The sequence below is a fragment of the Patiria miniata genome, unplaced genomic scaffold, assembly GCF_015706575.1.
Source record: "Patiria miniata isolate m_02_andy unplaced genomic scaffold, ASM1570657v1 HiC_scaffold_9, whole genome shotgun sequence".
Classification (NCBI taxonomy): domain Eukaryota; kingdom Metazoa; phylum Echinodermata; class Asteroidea; order Valvatida; family Asterinidae; genus Patiria; species Patiria miniata.
In genome coordinates this window covers 3,831,963-3,850,002 of record NW_024037076.1, presented here as the reverse complement: position 1 = coordinate 3,850,002, position 18,040 = coordinate 3,831,963, and the positions used below count along the sequence as shown (strand labels likewise).

The 18,040-nt window shown below is 41.7% G+C and overlaps 1 protein-coding gene across 1 annotated transcript; it reads left to right on the top strand.

Moving 5' to 3' along the window:
- Positions 1 to 399: 399 nt before the first annotated feature.
- Positions 400 to 13,496, top strand: LOC119721107. Its single transcript, XM_038191003.1, has 2 exons — positions 400 to 869; positions 12,565 to 13,496. The coding sequence occupies exons 1-2, from the start codon at positions 843 to 845 to the stop codon at positions 13,438 to 13,440; spliced, it is 903 nt and encodes a 300-aa protein (XP_038046931.1). The 5' UTR covers positions 400 to 842; the 3' UTR covers positions 13,441 to 13,496.
- Positions 13,497 to 18,040: the final 4,544 nt, after the last annotated feature.

Here is an 18,040-nt window from a genome sequence, read left to right as displayed (position 1 = left end):
CTAATTCACAAGTGACAGTCAGTCAGTGAGATAGGTAACCAGTCTAATTAACAAGTGTCACTCAGTCAGTGAGATAGGTAACCAGTCTAATTCACAAGTGACAGTCAGTCAGTGAGATAGGTCACCAGTCTAATTCACAAGTGACAGTCAGTCAGTGAGATAGGTAACCAGTCTAATTCACAAGTGACAGTCAGTGAGATAGGTAACCAGTCTAATTCACAAGTGACAGCCAGTCAGTCAGTGAGATAGGTAACCAGTCTAATTCACATGTGACCATCAGTCGGGGAGATAGGTAACCAGTCTAATTCACTAGTGAAAGTCAATCGGGGAGTCAGTCAGTGAGTCGGTCAAAGATGACGCCAGGCAGGCCCTCTGTGACCAGCACAAATTGAATAGTAAACTTATGACCCAAGACTTAGCAGTATGGCACAGCTGGAAGCAGTCAATAGAGTGGACATATATGATGGAGTGTATATTAGATGATGCTAACGTCATCTGTCATTCCTTATTGGCCGCTGAACAAATCAGCCAATGAAAAAGAAGGGGGGATATGATGTTTTCATTCCTTGAGTTCAGAGTTGGAATCTCATCATATGGTGAAGTGCTCATAACAGCAACAAGGCATGCATATTGAGAGTTGAAGCATTCCTTGCTACTTCACTGCTGTGTTGTCCTCGATAGTTGGTTCTCTCATACCCGAGCGATTGCACTTTTGTGGTTTAATAACGCGACTGACTTGAGCTGTTGTACCGGTTAGATTGGTCATCAGCACTAGCTTGGGAGTCTTCCAGATCATCACTTGTGGCCTTTTGGGACTCCTGTGTTTATTTCCTGGCTGCGTTATGTACGGTACTGATACTATGCCTCTGGTAAGTTACTCAGTAGCTTTTGTTGTACCGTATGGTTGGTATGTTGTTTTTAACTTCCGATTTACACAGTTTGTACCAACTGTTGCAGGAATGTTTTAAAAATGGGTTCTTTCCTCTGAAACTGTGAGTTTGGGCTAGGTGAGTTTGGATCTGTGAATCGTGATCAGAGGGTGAGGAGTTCGAATCCTGCTGCTGGCCATACTACCGGTAGTGTGTTGTGTCCTTGGGCAAGCCACTTCACTACAACTTGCCTCTCTCTACCCTGGAATATGAATAGTTGCAGTGTTAGCTTGGGGGTAACCTGCGATGGACTGGCATCCAATCCAGGGGGAATATATGTAGAAATATTCTCAGTTGTTTCATGCCAAGGAAACGGAGATAAACGCTGACCTGATGGGCCGTATTGGCTTTTGACTGACTTTACTGTTTTATCTACAGTACATGTACATGTAATGTATATGAACGTGGAGTACCCTAAGTAACAAAAATTGAAGTTTTTAGATGTGTAATCACTAATTGAAACAGGGGGAAAGGCTTTCTAATGTTTCACAGAACAGGTATCAGTTTCCCCTTGAAAGTTGGAAAAATCTGAAATATACAAAAAAGTCATCAGAGAATTTTGTCCTGAAAAAATTTGTCGCTAAATGTTTCTCAAAGAACTAGGCACCAAATGACACCTGCACATCCTATGCATTAAGATATTACTTTAATACGGAATCACGGTCGAGTTTTAGCTATGTACGACATATCAGATATCACTCTGAGACGTTGAGAATTTTTGAGAAAGACCTGTCGACGAAGCTCATCTTTCAGACATTGTTCTGTGATTTTCTCAAAAGTGCAGTATTGGCTCTTGACTGACTTTACTGTTTACTTTTTTATCTATGAACGTGGAGTACCCTAAGTAACAAAAATTGAAGTTTTTATGTATGTGTAATCACTAATTGAAATAGAGGGAAAGGCTTTCTACTGTTTCACAGAACAGGTATCAGTTCCCCTTTGAAAGTTGGAAAAATCTGAAATTATTTTAGAAAAAAAAGTTATCAGAGAATTTTGGCCTGAAAAAGATTTGTTGCTCAATGTTTCTCAAAGAACTAGGCACCAAATGACATATCCTGTGCATTTAGATATTACTTTAATACGAATCACGGTCGATTTTTCAGCTATCCATGTATGTATGACATATCAGATATCGCTCTGAGACGTTGAGAATTTTTGAGAAAGACCTGTCGATGAAGCTCATCTTTCAACCATTATTCTGTGATATTCTCAAAAGTGCCTTTAGATAGAAGGGCCTGAGTTGAAATCAGAACTGTGTTTCGTAAAAAGACGATGCCAATTAAAATTAATTACTAGCATCCCAGTGGCGCCACTACGTAAAACTGACACCGGCCAGCCATTTTCTGTGCATTAAAGGTAATATGATGTACCGTACATCTATGCTTTAGCTGTAATTTTCATCAGAAATGGATGGATTTGGGGGTTAGTATTTTATAGCAAATATTGTTTTACTGACCTGTTTCAAGTTTTGTGTTCATAGATGCTGTAAAAACCAACCAATTTTTTTTTGTTATTATAGTCTGGTTCCCTGACCCTACTACAGACAAAACGAAGAAATTTATAGATGTCGGAGAATTGTCAGGTCAGGGAACCGGACTAGCTGGCTTGCACTTGTTCACGGATGTGTATTATCAATTGCAAACAAAATGTGGACTTACGAAATCTGGTAAACTTGGGGCGGTGTTTGAAAAAAGTTAGTTTTTTCCAATGATGATCAGCCAAATTAAGACGATACACAACATTTGCAAACATCAAAAGTACCAAATTATTATGAAATACCTTACTTGACTGTAAGTGAATAATAGCCTCAAGCATCTTGTGAAGTCATGGCACCTGGTGTGCTGTCATTTTCAGGAAAAGTGGAATTTTTTTTGGTATCAACTTCCTTCAGAAGCAAGATGACGGTTTGAAACCTTTACACCGAAGTTGAGACATAGGATTGAGGATCATAAATTTACCAAAGAATAGGAAAAAAAATAACACCTTCACATTTTTTTGGGAGGTACGTGTACAGTTGTACGTGTTCTACATAACCCCCGAAGACCGACACACACAGGGAGAACAACAGATCCTTTCAGTCCTCGGGAGTTGGGTCTTTTGTTGGAAACAGTCCTCTGTAGTAAACGTGTGTACTTTGTCTATGGGAGAGTGTTATATTACAGGGACAGAGGGACAAAGCATTGTCCTCGAGAGTATAGTAAAACATGACTGCATGTACCGGTACCATATCTCCATTTCAAGCTTTGCCAAGAAATATCTAATGTTGACGGAGCACGTCACATATTTCCAAACCTATCTGTGAAATTCCTTCAAAAATCCTAGACTATCGTTTCTGGGACATGAACCCCTGCTTCGTTTAGGGACACATATTTTTTTTCTACTCCTCTGCGAAATTACCTGAACAGAGAACGGAAACTGGATATGGATCGGGCGTGGTAACCATGGCAACCGCACAAGCGAGGAGATGAGCGCTCGAGTACAGGTGTCCGGCCCGAAATGAAAACATTGTGCCACGAGTCTGGTGATGATGTTTCAGTTGAGCCAGCCTCATCTGTGATATATGCGTAGCATGGCCCGGCGGGCTCATGTTGCCTTATTGATTCCAAGCCAGAACCCTCTAGAGAGTTAAAGAGTGCGCGTTACAGTTATTGAAGACAGGAATGTTACATGTATGAGCTTTTAAAGGGAAGATACAACATTTGCAAACATCAAAAAATGAAATGATCAAATTATCATGAAATACCTTACTGAATTGTTAGGGACTGCAGTCTAAAGCATCCTGTAAAACTGTGGCTCCTAGTGTGCTGACATTTTCAAGAAAAAATGTATTTTTCCAACGCTGGTCAGCCCAGCGTTGGAAAAAACTGGCTTTAAAAAAAAAATGCTCCTAGTTTTTCATATTTAGTTATTCCGCATTTTCTTTGCAATTGATTACACACTTGCGAGGGGGTACAAGCCTGCTATCCTGATTCTTTGACATTACAATTCCCCAAAGTCTATAAATTGCTTCGTTTCATCTTAAGTGGGGTCGGGGAACCAGACTACAAGAATATGATTGGTGTTCTTGGTTTTTTGAGCATCTAAAAGCCCAAAATGTGAAACAAGTCAGTTTAGGCAAAAAAAAAAGTCTCCGGTTTCTGGTATGCGCGCGCGTCGCCTTAGCCATGCGCGTCGGCAAAATGAAAAAGTTTATTTTTCAATAAAAGATGATGTCTCAAAACCGCCAAACTCACTGGTTTGACTGGAATCCTGCTGCTGCACAGTTTTAACGTGTTTTTAGATGGGGTTATGATCGAGAATAAACTTTATGTGGCCTCTCTGGACTCCTATTATATTTGCACTAAGTTTAGTTGGGCACCATTTGCAGTCATCAGCCAACATTTGAAGCAAAAAAAAACAGGTAAAAAAAAAAAAAGCCGCGTCGCCGCACCACTTTTTGGGCAAGCTCCATACCAGAAAACGGAGCCTTTTTTTTTTGGCCTTAACAATATTTGCTGTAACATACTAACCCCCAAATCCTTCCTTTTTTGAAATTTACAGCAAAAGCAAATGTTGTATATATTCCCTTTAAAGCATCACTGTGTTTTGACATTTAGGATCTCAGAGGCATATCGGATCATTTGTATTTACCCCAAAAGTACATGTAACCTTTCAAAGTATTATCAAAACGTTTATTTGGATCATTCTCAAGTTGTCCTTTTCACTAAGTTTCAGTCAAAATCAATCAAGTAACTGACAGTTTTCAACAGTTAAGAGCTCCCAGCCTGCATCAAGCAGGATTGACTGGCTGTGACCGTTTATGTAACTTGATACAGCTGTGCTTTGACTGTAGGTGATTGATAAGACAGCTGTGCTACCAGTTTCCTGCTTTTGTCTGTTAAATGAATTTGACTAGTCAGAGTGCTTTCTGGAAATTCGATCTGGCTGTTCGTGACTACCCTGTGTAAAAGGCATGGCCGGGAATTGGATGGAAATTTTGACTGTCTGTGACTGTTCAAACAGTGGGAGGGTTAAAGATCGTACTGGTACTACACACTCCGTAAATTTTATTCCGCCAGCTTGCTGTCATTAAGAAGAACTGATTTCCAACAATTAGTCAATTTACTGATCTTACAGACCAGCTTTTAAGTCTTGTTTTTACTAATGATCGCGCTTGTGCGCAGACTCCCTATATGCGACGTTTCGTTATGTCTGCTCCTGGAAGTCACCTCATCGGAGCTTTTAAAACGAGATGCATTTTTCCCCACAGCTGTATCCTTGCTTACGAGTGCGCCATTTGCCATGTTTGCTGTTCAAATATTTCAGTACCCTGAATGCTTTAGTCAAACGGCCAGAGGCCGAAACGGAAATTTATACAGAGATATACAGTGTATCTTAGTGTCCAGCCTGCATGAGGTCCCATAGCAGACAGAACCCTGGAGCATCGGCCATATATCCTCGCGCCACGACGCCACTACGACAAGTCCTTGAGCCTTATCTCAAGGGCTGCTTGCCAGATCTAATTGAGAGGATGGTCGTACTTGAGTTCCTTTTGACAAGACAAAATGGTCATTTTGCGCAGGTGTCGGAGATGGGAATATTGCAATATGTGTAAAATATGTCGTTGTTTGAATGAAAACCGTTGTAGTACTCAAATTTGAAGAGGAGAATTTGATTGGTCTCTGCTTTATTGTGTAGTGAGTTGGCTTCAAATGTGAATATAATTGGCTAGCTAGCGTTTTGGAAAACCATTCAGTTGTTTCAGAATGGCTATTCACTGGAAGTCTATTCATGTATCTGGTCTACACAGTCGGCCGGATTTAGCTCATTCATTGCCATTATGGGGTGATCCTATACAATAGCACTGCCCGGCCCTCTTCACCAGCCAATAACCAGGCTACGTCACCAGTGACAGCCAGTGAGCGAGTCAGTAAGTAAGATAAGTACTATGTGTCCAAAAAAAAAATATTATTTTCGATCCAAGTTGTTTACTAATGGAATTAAACCGAAATTTCAGATTATGCAATGTAAACAAGGCAAGACAAATTTTGTGAAGCGAGTTTTATCAACTTTGCGCAAGACTCTTGCACAAACTTGATGAGACTTGCTCGATCAGCAAGAGGGTGAGATTTAAACGCCATACAAAAAAAAAACTACTGACTTTCAGAATGTCGATACAGCGCTGGAGACGGTGGCAGAAGCTGCATGCTGCTGCCGAAAGCTTATGAAGGAATGCAGGATCACCCCTGATGTCATTGCACACCTCCTTGATCATGTGTTGCGCCAAACGATTGAGGAGGTGTGCAATGACATCAGGGGTGATCCTGCATTCCTTTAGAAGCTTTTCGCCGCACCTTCCTTCACCATCTTCTGCCCTGTATCGGCATTGGAGGACGGCAAGTCAAAAGTGGCAGATTCTGAAAGTGAGTAATCTTTTTGCATGACGTTAAAATCTCACCCACTTGCACAAAACTGGTGAATCTCGCTGCATAAAATTTGTCATGCCTTGTTCTAATACATGATCTGAAATTTTGGTTTAATTCCATTTAGGAAGAAAAGTAGGAAATGATTTTTTTTTTACACGTAGAACTATAGGCTGGCCTGTGGGACCAGCAAAAATGTAGGGTTTAATACTTGTTATTGGTGTAGTCCAATGCTGTGAACAAGGAGCCTACTGTACATATACGTACTCAGTTCACTCTTAAAGCTTTTAAGAAAACCGAACTACGTATACATATTGGTATGTGTAAATGGAAAAACCAAATGTTAGAATTTCCCAAGGTGAAGGAAAAAACCCCAAATCACAACGCTTATGGTTCATAGGTTCAACTCCTGTAATATCACTTCAAGGACCCCCCTCCCCTTTCCTACATGTTGTATCTTTGCACCTTTTGCCCTGCAGCGTTTGCAAATGGTAACTTTAACATATGGTATTAATACATGGACATGCTGGCTGATTCCTACATGTACAAAGAAAGAAAATTGATGTTAAAAGACAAATGTTGTACGTTGCTTTAAAATCAGCAGACATGTTTACCACAGGAGTTGATGGTCATGTTCATCTGTTCCAGGGCTGTATGCTGAAATGTTGTATTTTACTGCTCTATAGAGTCTACACTGGGCAAATACCGGTATCTGTATTTGGCAAATTTCTGTTTCATTTGGCAAATTTCTGTATTTGGCAAATTTCTGCATTTGGACATTTTCTGTATTTAGCAAATTGGTGTTACTTGGCAAATTTGTGTATTTGGCAAATTTCTATTATTGGCAAATTTCTGTATTTGGCAATTTTTTGTAGTTGGCAAATTTCTATATATACAGTTAGGCCTATATGACAAATTTCTGTGTTTGGAAATTTTATGTATTTGACAAATTTGTGTACTTGTCAAATTTCTGTATTTGGCAAATTTCTGTATTTGGCAAATATAAGTCTTTGGCAGATTTCTGTCTTTAACAAGTTTCGTCAGATCATAAACGCATCAGCATCTGTGAGAAACAATCTTCCCTCTTTAAGAAACTGGTGAAATCGCCCATCTCAATCCCCCCTACTGAACTCCTCAGAGATTTCTGCCTGCATCAGCCGTCTCAAGGCCTTAGGTCGCTGACTCCATGAATCCTCTTGAACTCCCATTATTGCATCCTTCCCCAACTTGTCCTCGAGCATCGACATCAATTTCCATCGCCATGGCAACGTGTCTTCCCTGGATATGCTTTTCATACCCATCCACCAAAACACCTTGTCTTCACATTGTAAATTCTTTCCTGACATCACATTGGATACTTGCGTCCCTGGTTGTATGTTTTTTTTCTTTCTGACTGATCATACCCGTCACAAAAAAACAAACAAAAATCAGCCGTAAAGAACCTACCGGTACCTCGTGATGGATACAAGTGTTTCATAATCATCTTAAAAGCCCAGGCCTACTTTTCATCCTTTGCTATTTACACTGGGAGACAAATAAAGCTCGAAGGAGCACGCAAGTGGGTGTGTTGTCGAGGAAATTTTGTCGCCCGAAATCCTCTGAGAACTGGGAGTGGGCATCACATGTAGGTATGTATGACTTAAAGATGAAAGCCACGTCCTTGGAGATGGAGGGAGTTTCTTATTTTATTCGTAGAGCATCCTCTTGGGAGAACAAGAAATTAGATTACAACTGAGGCACTTTAAGCGTCAAATTTGATATGATCACCGTGGGTTTTTTTTTCTTCAAGGTATGAGAATTTGGATGATGTTGACAAGAATATTAGATAACAAATGCGTGTGGTTGTTTGAGGTGCTTGTGTTCTGGACAACGTCATTAATCAGATCTTGTGACTTTTTAGGGTTTTTCTGGTCCCAGCTTGGCCAGCCTTGTGTCCTCTTTGTACCTGACTGACTGACTGACTGACTGACTGTCACTTGTCAGGCCTCAAAATAGTACTAGCCCGGCGTACAAATTCTAGCGAAAAATGCTCCAGGCTACCTAAACTTGCTTCCTTGGTTGCCTGGTGGGCTAGTGAAAAAATCAGTATTAAACCTACCTGTTAAAATTTTGATCAAACTATATAATGCTTTCGGTGATAACAAATACACGATCGCAAAAACTGAGACGTTGTGGATGTTTTATTTGTGTTTTCGAAACGTGATACTCGCGCGAATGCCACGAACAAAGTAGACTGGTGGGTTGTAGTAAATAGCATAGCACACGGTACGGCGCGGTACTGCACGTGCACACTATTCTCGTTCACATCGTTTATCAAGTTTTCTAACCTTGACTGGCCACAGCTAGCTGTACTGGGCGTTGCAGTCCTTGAAAGCATTTGATACGAAGTCTTCACAAAGCCGCGTGCAAACAGCGCCCTCTTTGATTGAAAAAAAGTTTTTCACCGCGCACATTCGGAGGTCCAAAAGCAAGCAAAATGTGGCGATTTTTGCCAAACGCAAGTAGCCCAAATGAGGGGAAAGACGGAGCAAAGAGATTTTGGCGTTTTCTTATTTTTTATATACGGGCTAGTAAAATATCCAGTTAACTAGCCCAGTGGGCTAGCCAGGAAAAAAAATTAGCGCAAGGCCTGCTTGTGACTTGGCCTGGTTGTTGGCTGGTAAAGAGTGCCATGCAGTGCTGTCATTTTGGATTACCTCATAATGGGCTAGATCCGGCTCATTGTGTACACCAGATGTATTAAAGGACTTCCAATGAATTACACATTTTGAATCAATTGAATTCAGAATGTGTGTGCTCTGCGACCAGCTTTACTTCATTATGTTGTTTGTGTAGGATGTACAGTACACGTGGCACACAAAGAAACTAAGCAGTTTTTATAATCATCCTTGTTTGGACATCTCTCGATGAAATAAAATCTGAAATATATTTTTTGTCTGTCACAGAAACTTTCCGGTTCAATTTGATACGTCACTTGGGAACACTAAGCAGGGGTGTGAAATCTCAGCTTAAAAGCGGATTTCAGCTTTTGTTTTGTTTTGGATTTCAGCTTTTTTCCCTCACTTGCTGTGTACAAAAGTATAGGAGATTTCCAAAGCTCAGCTTTTTCAATCCTTTTTCAGTTGTTTTCAGCTATTTTTATTAGTGGTCACTCACACCCCTGACTAAGAAATAACTAGAGCGCAAGCGCTGAAGCTCCTGAAACCCAAAAACTAAAAGTTGCACTTAGCGAGATTTTCAATGGGAATTGCAACACACAATTAAATGCAGTGATGCAGGCCCCGCATTCAAATTGAACAAGAAAGATGTTTTAGTCACCGAGAAATATCCAAACAAGGATGATTATAAAAACTGCTTAGTTTCTTTTTGTGCCAGGTACAATGTAATGTGCAAGTCGGCAAGTGGAATCAATCAAATAATAATGTCAAGGCAATAGACCATGTGCATTGCAGACATCTTTGAGGCGCTGGCTTTTGTTCCATGATACGCTTGTGCATTCATTGTTACTGAATAGGATAACAGAATACCTGCAAGATGGCTGCTGAATGGAAACGGTCTATAGTGTGAAATTAAAAAGATACATATGTAGGCCTCTTTATACCACTGGGTAAGTAACTCGATTACTCAAGTACTCACGAGTAGTTTATGCTACTCATTCTACTCGCGGTTTTTCATCTACTCGAGTACACATGAGTAGAAGCAGGTACTCGCTAGTAGCAATTTAGGGTTTAGGGTTCACGGTTTAAAACATCCCTTGCAAACAGGGAATCACTCCCTTCACCTCTCTCTCCCTAGGATTCAATTCGCCCAAAAAAATAAAATTCGAGTTAATGACTCAAAACGTCAAGTAAATGTCTCAAAACGTCGCACTTGTAAGGATATCTCAGTGCTGAAGAATGTGGCGTGACTTGCACGCTATTTTCTTGTAGTCACTTCCCATCATACCAAGGTATGTGTCATTTATCTGCTTTTATTGGAATTCGTTAACTACTCGCGAGTACTCGACTACTCGACTACTCGCAAGTAATTTCTTTGCGAGTACTCAAATACAAATATCCATGACTCGCCCAAACCTACTTTATACCGTACAAACAACTTGTAAAGAAAGTCATCAATTAATAAAGCCAGTCAAGTTTGACATTTGGCGACTTTTGGATTTGGATAATGTTTTTCATCTTTATGTCTTTTAACTTTCTTCTGGCTTTCTTGATACAGTCCCTGCTCAGTTTCCCAAAATAATTGTTTCATTACCGAAAGAAACTCAAAAGTAATGGGCTCCATGTTTTTTAACCTCTTTTTGGAGCCCATTGAACAGGAGACACCATGTGCACTTGCATACAGGTTCGCGTGCGTATGGCGCGAAGTACCGGTATGTACGACAAATTTAATTTGGAATATGCATACAAAGCCAAAGCGTCCTCGCGTGAGCTTAAGGCGTCGTCGGCAATGTGTTTGAACATCTCTCCCAGTGGTCTTCTCCCAACTCTGGCACTCGGAGCGCATATCAGGGAACTATTTTGATTTACAGCGATCGGCTGATCATTATAAGCCCCATCACTTGAACTGTAACACCCATATCTTTCTTTCCTTCAGCCTTGGTAATCCCATAGATAGCAGTAAACTGCCCTAATGCCAAAGCTTCCCTGCTAAACGGATGATATTAAATCGTTAGGCAGATTCCCAACCCAGGCCCTGTGTGTCATCTATCACTGCCGGTAATTGCCGTGCAAGGTCGTCGCAGACTGACGAAAATCCCTAGTGGGTCTGGCCTGGCAGATGCATCGGATTCTTAAACTGGCGTGGTATTTTTATAGTGTCCTCCCCCCTTGACTTGTGACTTAACATGAACATGAACACCGAAAAACAAGACGATGGTTGTCTGAGAGTGCATAATGCATTCCGTGTGCTGATGTCTCATCAGTTATTCCGCAGCTGTTGTGGTAGTCCGGATGGTAAAACTCCTTAAACAAGTCAGAAAGACGTTAAAGTATATTTGTGTAGCAAATCTGTTCTCCAGATATTCCATGCATTTTGGATGGCCTATGGGATATATTTCCTCTGCCCACACCTATTTTATTATTGGCTTTGAAAGAGTTAACTGTTTTTTGTTGAATCGACGGAAAGGTGCAGTGCAGCTTTCGTGAGGCATTCATTATGAGGATGGTTTCCTGTCGTCATCCTAAGCTGGTTGTATGACCCTGAGCATTTCCTGTGTAGCCTCATGCCTGTTTGCTGGCCTTGTGGTCAAGGAGTTCAGATGGGCCTATAATTTGTTCAAGTCCAGACTGAATCCATTGCAGCTGGGGCCGTTTTGCAGTCAAAGTCCATCACTAGTCCTCACAAGTTCTTCATGAAACCTCACAAAACCTCACCAGTCCTCACAAGTCCACCAGTACTGGGTCAAATCAAGTAAACTGATTGCAGACTGGGGCATTGTTGCAGTCGAAACTATCACTAGTCTTCACAAGAACCCACAAGAACTCACAAATCCCCATAACACCTCACAAGTCCTCACAAGAACTCACAAGTCTCACAAGAGCTCACAAGTCCATCACCTGTCCATCACAAGACCTCATGAGTCCTCACAATCCATCACAAGACCTCGAAAGTCCTCACAAGATCTCACAAGTCTTCTCATAAGATCTCACAAGATCTCATCTTCAGAAGATCTCATCTTCAGTCTCCTGACGATGACTAGAGCAGGCTAGTTGAAACGTTGAGACCAAAGACAAGTTCGTTTAGAACTTACAGCAGGACTGTTCTTAACAGAACAAAAAACTACTTAGCAAAGTTGATAACAAGCAGGACAAGTTCTTTTCAGAACTAATATCTTCTAAGCAGTAGTTATTACCACATGGTGTTACCGCAAACCGAAACGATACCGATACCCCACCATGCAAAGCCTCAAATCTTAAGATCTCACAAGTCCTCACAACTCCTCACAACTCCTCACCAGTCCTCACAAGAGCTCACAAGAACTCACAAGTCCTCCCAACACCTCACAAGTCCTCAAAAGTTATCCAGTCCCAATTCAAATCACAAGCTATTCAAATGAACTACTTGTATGAAAAAAAAAATATCCTTTGTTTCTATTCACCCCCTGTTACTTGGGACTGGACTTATGATTTACTTTTGACAGGACGTGTGATGGACTTATGAGAGACTCGACTGTAACACTGAATCAGAGTACAAATGCTCAACTCTGACTGTTCTGTATGTTGTTCTTGTTTCAGACTCTGGGTGTAGGCGATCACCCCAGGACAGAAACGTCCGCCACAACGACAACGACAACATGCACCATGGATAATAACAATGACGGTCAGGTGGTAACGGCCAACCACACCGCGACGAAAACCGCCACGAGCGCCGACCGTCCGACAACCCTCCAAATGCAAGACAAGCCCAAGGCCGCCAAGGACCTGCTGATCAGCAAAATAGAGGACCTCACGCAGCGGCCGGACAGACGGAGAGAAGCCTGGGGGATGCCGAGATGCACCAGGGAGAAAAGCAAAGAAGCCGAGGACGTGGTCTTAACCTGCGATCGGGCCAGAGGCGATTATTACCTGGAAGACGCCCCCTATCAAGGCTTTAACCGATCGCCCTGCTGTAGCGACGATTACGAAGACGAGGAGGATGACGACGAGCGTCTAGAAGCAGCGTCCTACATGAAGAACAACTCCAGTTCCAACTACAGTCAGAGCCACTTGGACTTCTCTGGCAGCTCCTGCCACTCCTCGCCGGGATTCCTGCGGCATCACCACAGCTACGACCATCTCAAATCCTCAACGGCGTACTCCGCGCCCAGCTCTCCCGCCACCACGCACCCGCACCAGCGGCACGCGGGGAAGAAGCTCCTGCACCGGGCCGAACACTCCTCCCCGGACCTGGTGTCCTCCGCGGCCGGCGGGAACAACAAGGGCCGGCTGCGTAAAAGCCTTTTTAAGCGATTCTCAGGAAACAACAAGGACGATCTCACGGGGGGTCCGCGAGCGGGCTCCATGCGGGAGAAGAAGAACGGGAAGAAGGTCGTCGAGTCGAAAAAGGTAAGTCAAATTTGGTGGCAGGGGTGCGATTTGTCAGGATATTTCCAATTTCAAGATTTGTCCTAATTTCAGGATTTTTGAAGAATCCCTTTTCAAATCTGGAATTCCTGAGGTTTTACTTCAGAGGTGTTTTTACCTATAAAAGTTCATATAGAACAAACTGAATTGTGTTAGAAAGGGTGTCTTATTAGGAAAATACAAACATTCTAGGCAGTTACCCGGCTTTGGCTGTTTGTAGGACGCATAGAGTTGCTGGATGTAGCGATTGGTTACCATGAGAAGTTGTCCCCCTTCTGCGATCCTTTTGCACCTAAAACCGCCCCGAAATCGGTGCTGTTTTTGTCACACAGACCCATATGAACAGCGACCTCTATAGTCATATTGGCATGTAGCTTGGGAGTTCCCCTTTCAGGTGCAATCACAGGCTGTGTACGTATGCATGCGTTCATGTACGTGCTTGAATGTACGTACGTATAAAAGAGAGGACCCCAGGGGAGGGGCCCCCGAGGTTGCAATCGCTTATCAAAGGTTGAAAATATCTAAGTTGGACCAAGCCTCACCCACCCACCGAGTTTGAGCGCCGTGTGACCTGCCACTTCCGAGAATAAGTCCGGACAAACAAGCAAACATCCAAACAAACAGAGATTTGCGTATTATTATATAGATAGACCCTAACACTAAAAACAAAACAAAAAAAACTCTATGTAACTCTGGGGCCCTGCGGCCCCAAACCCTCTGTTGATTATTTGCTGGATTTTCCTTTTCCCCCCAATCTCAACCATGCATTTAGGATCGTACCGGTACTTTCAGTACAAATTCATCAAATGTTCTTAAATTATTAAATTTACCCTCATTAAATTGCAAAATTAAATTAGCAGGATTTTTCCCAGATTCTTGAATTTGAAAAAAAAACCTGATTAAGAAATTTTCAAAAGCTGGTCAGAAAATACTGTTTTTATTTTTTCGCGGCATTTACTCCAAAAATGAAATCCGATACCAACCACTCGTTAATTTTTTTTACATATTTGTATACCATGTGTGCATCATGGGGGACCCAAGATGACAGGCAGCTGCTTCAGTGCCTAGGCATTATCAGCAAGTCTGTGTATTAATATGGAGGCCAGTGGTGAGAATCCATTCAACATGAATGCTGCCCTCTGCCGTCCTACTGTGAGCTGTAGTACAGTCTAGGATGTATTTTTACTTGTACACTGTGCAATGTGCAGTGCAGTATTGTATCAGTTACTGCAGGCTGTGCTGTACGTAGGTCATGGTATTTTTGTACCCTTAGGTACATGAGTGATGTGCATGTACATGTACGTAGCTGGTACCGTACATGCACCGGTACTCCATCAAGTTTTGTAGGTGGTCATACAGGATTTTACAGCACAACACATTCAGGAACATTCAAGTCAAAATTCGCATATCAATCAATCAATTTAAGAAATAGCCTACAGTTCAAAGTGATCTATCAATTTTCTCCAATTTGAAGTACATGTATATGATTTTGTTTTGGTGTATTTGAGGTATGAATTATACTTTTAAGCTTTTACCCACCACATACATAAATACAGTTTTAAATACCAAGTACATACATGTATGTACTGATAACTTGTCTGAATTATAATTATCATTTACCATAAATTATATGTTTTGTAAAAAGGCTCATACCGTAGCAAACCCCTAACCAATGATCGTGACAGAGTGACGCTATTAGATCGTGTCCAGTTTCTGAGAACCCAATTCAATTCTGCGAATCAGTCCAGACGTTTCCCAGATGCGCGGATTTTTTTTTTTTACTTGCCGCAAGATTACAAAAGCTGAGACTTTCATCCTCCCCGCGGAGCAATCGTTTCCCGATCACCCCTCTTTATCTTTCTCAGTCTTCTCCCCGGCCAATTCTCCCCTGGTGACAGCTCACGTTTTGTAAGCCTGGTTTTCCCCAGCCTTGAAATTAAAAACTGGCAGTTGGAAAGGTCGCCGGTAGTCCAAGCTCCCCCCCCCCCACCACCGAAATGCCAAACCATCTGAGGGGGTACCGGTATGAGACAAATGAGCAGCGGTGCTGAAATGAATCAGCCAGGGTAGGGATGCCGGATGAATGAAGCGTCTTGTCTCACCATGTGAAGGTGTATAGTGCTTCATTGATTGGAACTTTAAAGTAGTAGAGATTGACATTGAACCAGACGAGGCAAGCTCCCAGAGCTGCAACAAGTCACTGAATTCTGTGACTTGAGTTGAGTCGAGTCGAGTCATTTCAAGGAAGTGACTTTTGTGGCAAAAAAACAATAGTTCTGCTTCCGATTACCAGTATATAACATCTGAAAATAGGGTGCCCGGCAGCTTGGTACCGAGGTACACCCGTAGGAATTTGTTGGGGTTTTTTTGCCAATTTTTTGTGCACGATCATATGGAGGCGTCTACGTGTTGTCAAGGGTAAAAGGTAGAAATTGATGGTTTTCTGTGTTTTCCCCCACATTTTGCCCATGCAAAAATTAGGGTAGGGGCTGTCAGAACAGGGTAGGTAGGGAAACCGGAAGCAGAACTTTTATGGGGGGGGGGGGGTTCTTATTTGGTGCCACTTTTTTTGTCAACGGTAACTTTTTTGTTGACGGTGGCTCATCTGTCACATCCTTTTGGCAGGTTAAATAAAGCCCTTTACAAAATACTTGCAGTACTGCGAAACACACCAGCGCCCCATATTGTTCGCCGCACGCACATTTTAACTGGGGCACTCTTCGTGCAAGGTTTTACCGGCACAGCACGCAGTTACAACTGGCAGTTTCGAATATTCGAATATTCGGTCCAACGTAGTGTTGAGTAATGGAATACTAAACTATTTGAAAATGGATAGTCTATCCATACCAGTCTATACGTGTATGTATGAGGAGCGCATCTGTGAATGGCGCTTTACCAAGTGTATTAATCTACATGTACTTGACACCCTCCAAAACAAGGATTCCTCATTTTTGCTTGAACTGAGGACTTTGCACATTCTTCATTGTTGAATTTGTTAAACTGGGAAAATCAATTTTGTTTATTTATGAGAAAAGACCAACTACATCACATCATTGTTGTTAGTTAGTCTATTAGTTACATTTAACAGTGTTTAAAGCATTTGAAAGAATGGCAGTTGTCGAGCTGCCACAGTTGCCTTGTGGTTAACGAGATGAGCTATGGATTAAAAGATCCCTGGTTCGAATCCGGTATGTCCATTTTTCCAAGGACTATTTTTTAAATTGAAGGAACGAAATTGAACGAAAACCTAAGTGTCTTGCTGTGATTCTGTGAAATTACTGAATTATGGTACATTGTAGCTTCCCCCACCTACCGTTACGAGAAAAAAAATATGCGTACATGTACATGTACAGCTTGCCATTTGTCAAATGCTGGCGCGCTGTGCTCCATTCATGCAAGATAATGGCGTGAAAAAAAAATAGTGTGACGTCGCAGGAGGGTGTTACATTGTAAATCAAAGTAAAATATGACTCGTGAATCGTGATGCGTGTTTTACTTTTAGATCAAAATCAGTCCAATTATTGTGACCATACCCAATGCTGAATGCTTTCTGATGCAGAAGGCATGGAATTCAAAGCAAGGAAATGAAATGGAGAGTGCAAGCCTCTATCGCTAAGTTGATTAAAAAAAAAAATGTGTGTGTGTTTGAATAGAATGACCAAGTTCTAGTTCATTTTGTCATTTGCCTCTGTACCTCGACATGTAATTACGTTTGACAAGTTGTACAATGTTAGCACATGGTCAGAGCCACTTGTATTGTACACTTCTGGTAAAGCATTTAATACAGAGCATCCTTTTACATGCAAAAGTGGAGACGTCTGAGAAGTGGAAAATTTATGAAATCTTCATAACTACAAGAATTGCATCCTCAAATGTGGTTATCAAATGAAATGGGTCAGCAAGACCCTTTATTCAAGTTGTGCGCCCGTGGAAGGAATATTGTAAAAACTATTCATAAGATGGAATTATTTTGCGTCGGGGTGTTGTAAATCAATATTAGGTTTCACCCTTCACCGATGTATAAACACTGTATACTCAGTGTGTTACCTCCCGAGTGAAAGTTGGAAAAACATCACTCGGGTGGGATTCGAACCCAGTACCTCCTGCTTTCTAGTGCTGATGTCTTACCACTCGACCACCGAGCTAACAGGATTGGTTAGCTGGTCCGAATCAGATAGCAGCGGGTACTGCATTAACTATTCATAAGATGGATGTTTTTGTGTCGGGGTGATAGTTATACTGCAGACATAAATTACGATCCTTGAGGGAATAGAATATCTGTGCTAATCCTCTTTGCATTTATAACCTACATTGTCCGCGCTGACTGGATCCGACCATTTGCTTTTGTACGCATTTGTTGGCAAGCACACTTGATCTGCCAGTAGATGGGCACTCAATATAATAGCTTTTGCTCTACCGCGCTCTTGTATTCAATTTGTTTTTCTCCTAGTGAAATTTCAATCGGTATGTTTAATTTAAATTGAAATGCTCTTTTTTCCCTTCTGATTTGAACATTTTTAGACCCCTGAAATACGCTTTTAATTTGGGTTAGTTTTACTCCCATAACGCACAAAAAACATTTTAAATTGTCCATGCTTTTCTGGATAATCGTTGACTAAGAGCGCTATTGCTGTTATGTCATTTCAGG

Bases quoted from the DNA above. Each gene is read 5' to 3' on its own strand.
- LOC119721107 (XM_038191003.1), top strand. From the start codon at position 843: ATGTACGGTACTGATACTATGCCTCTG. The intron at 870-12,564 runs GTAAGTTACTCA...TTCTTGTTTCAG, and splicing joins GTACTGATACTATGCCTCTG to ACTCTGGGTGTAGGCGATCA.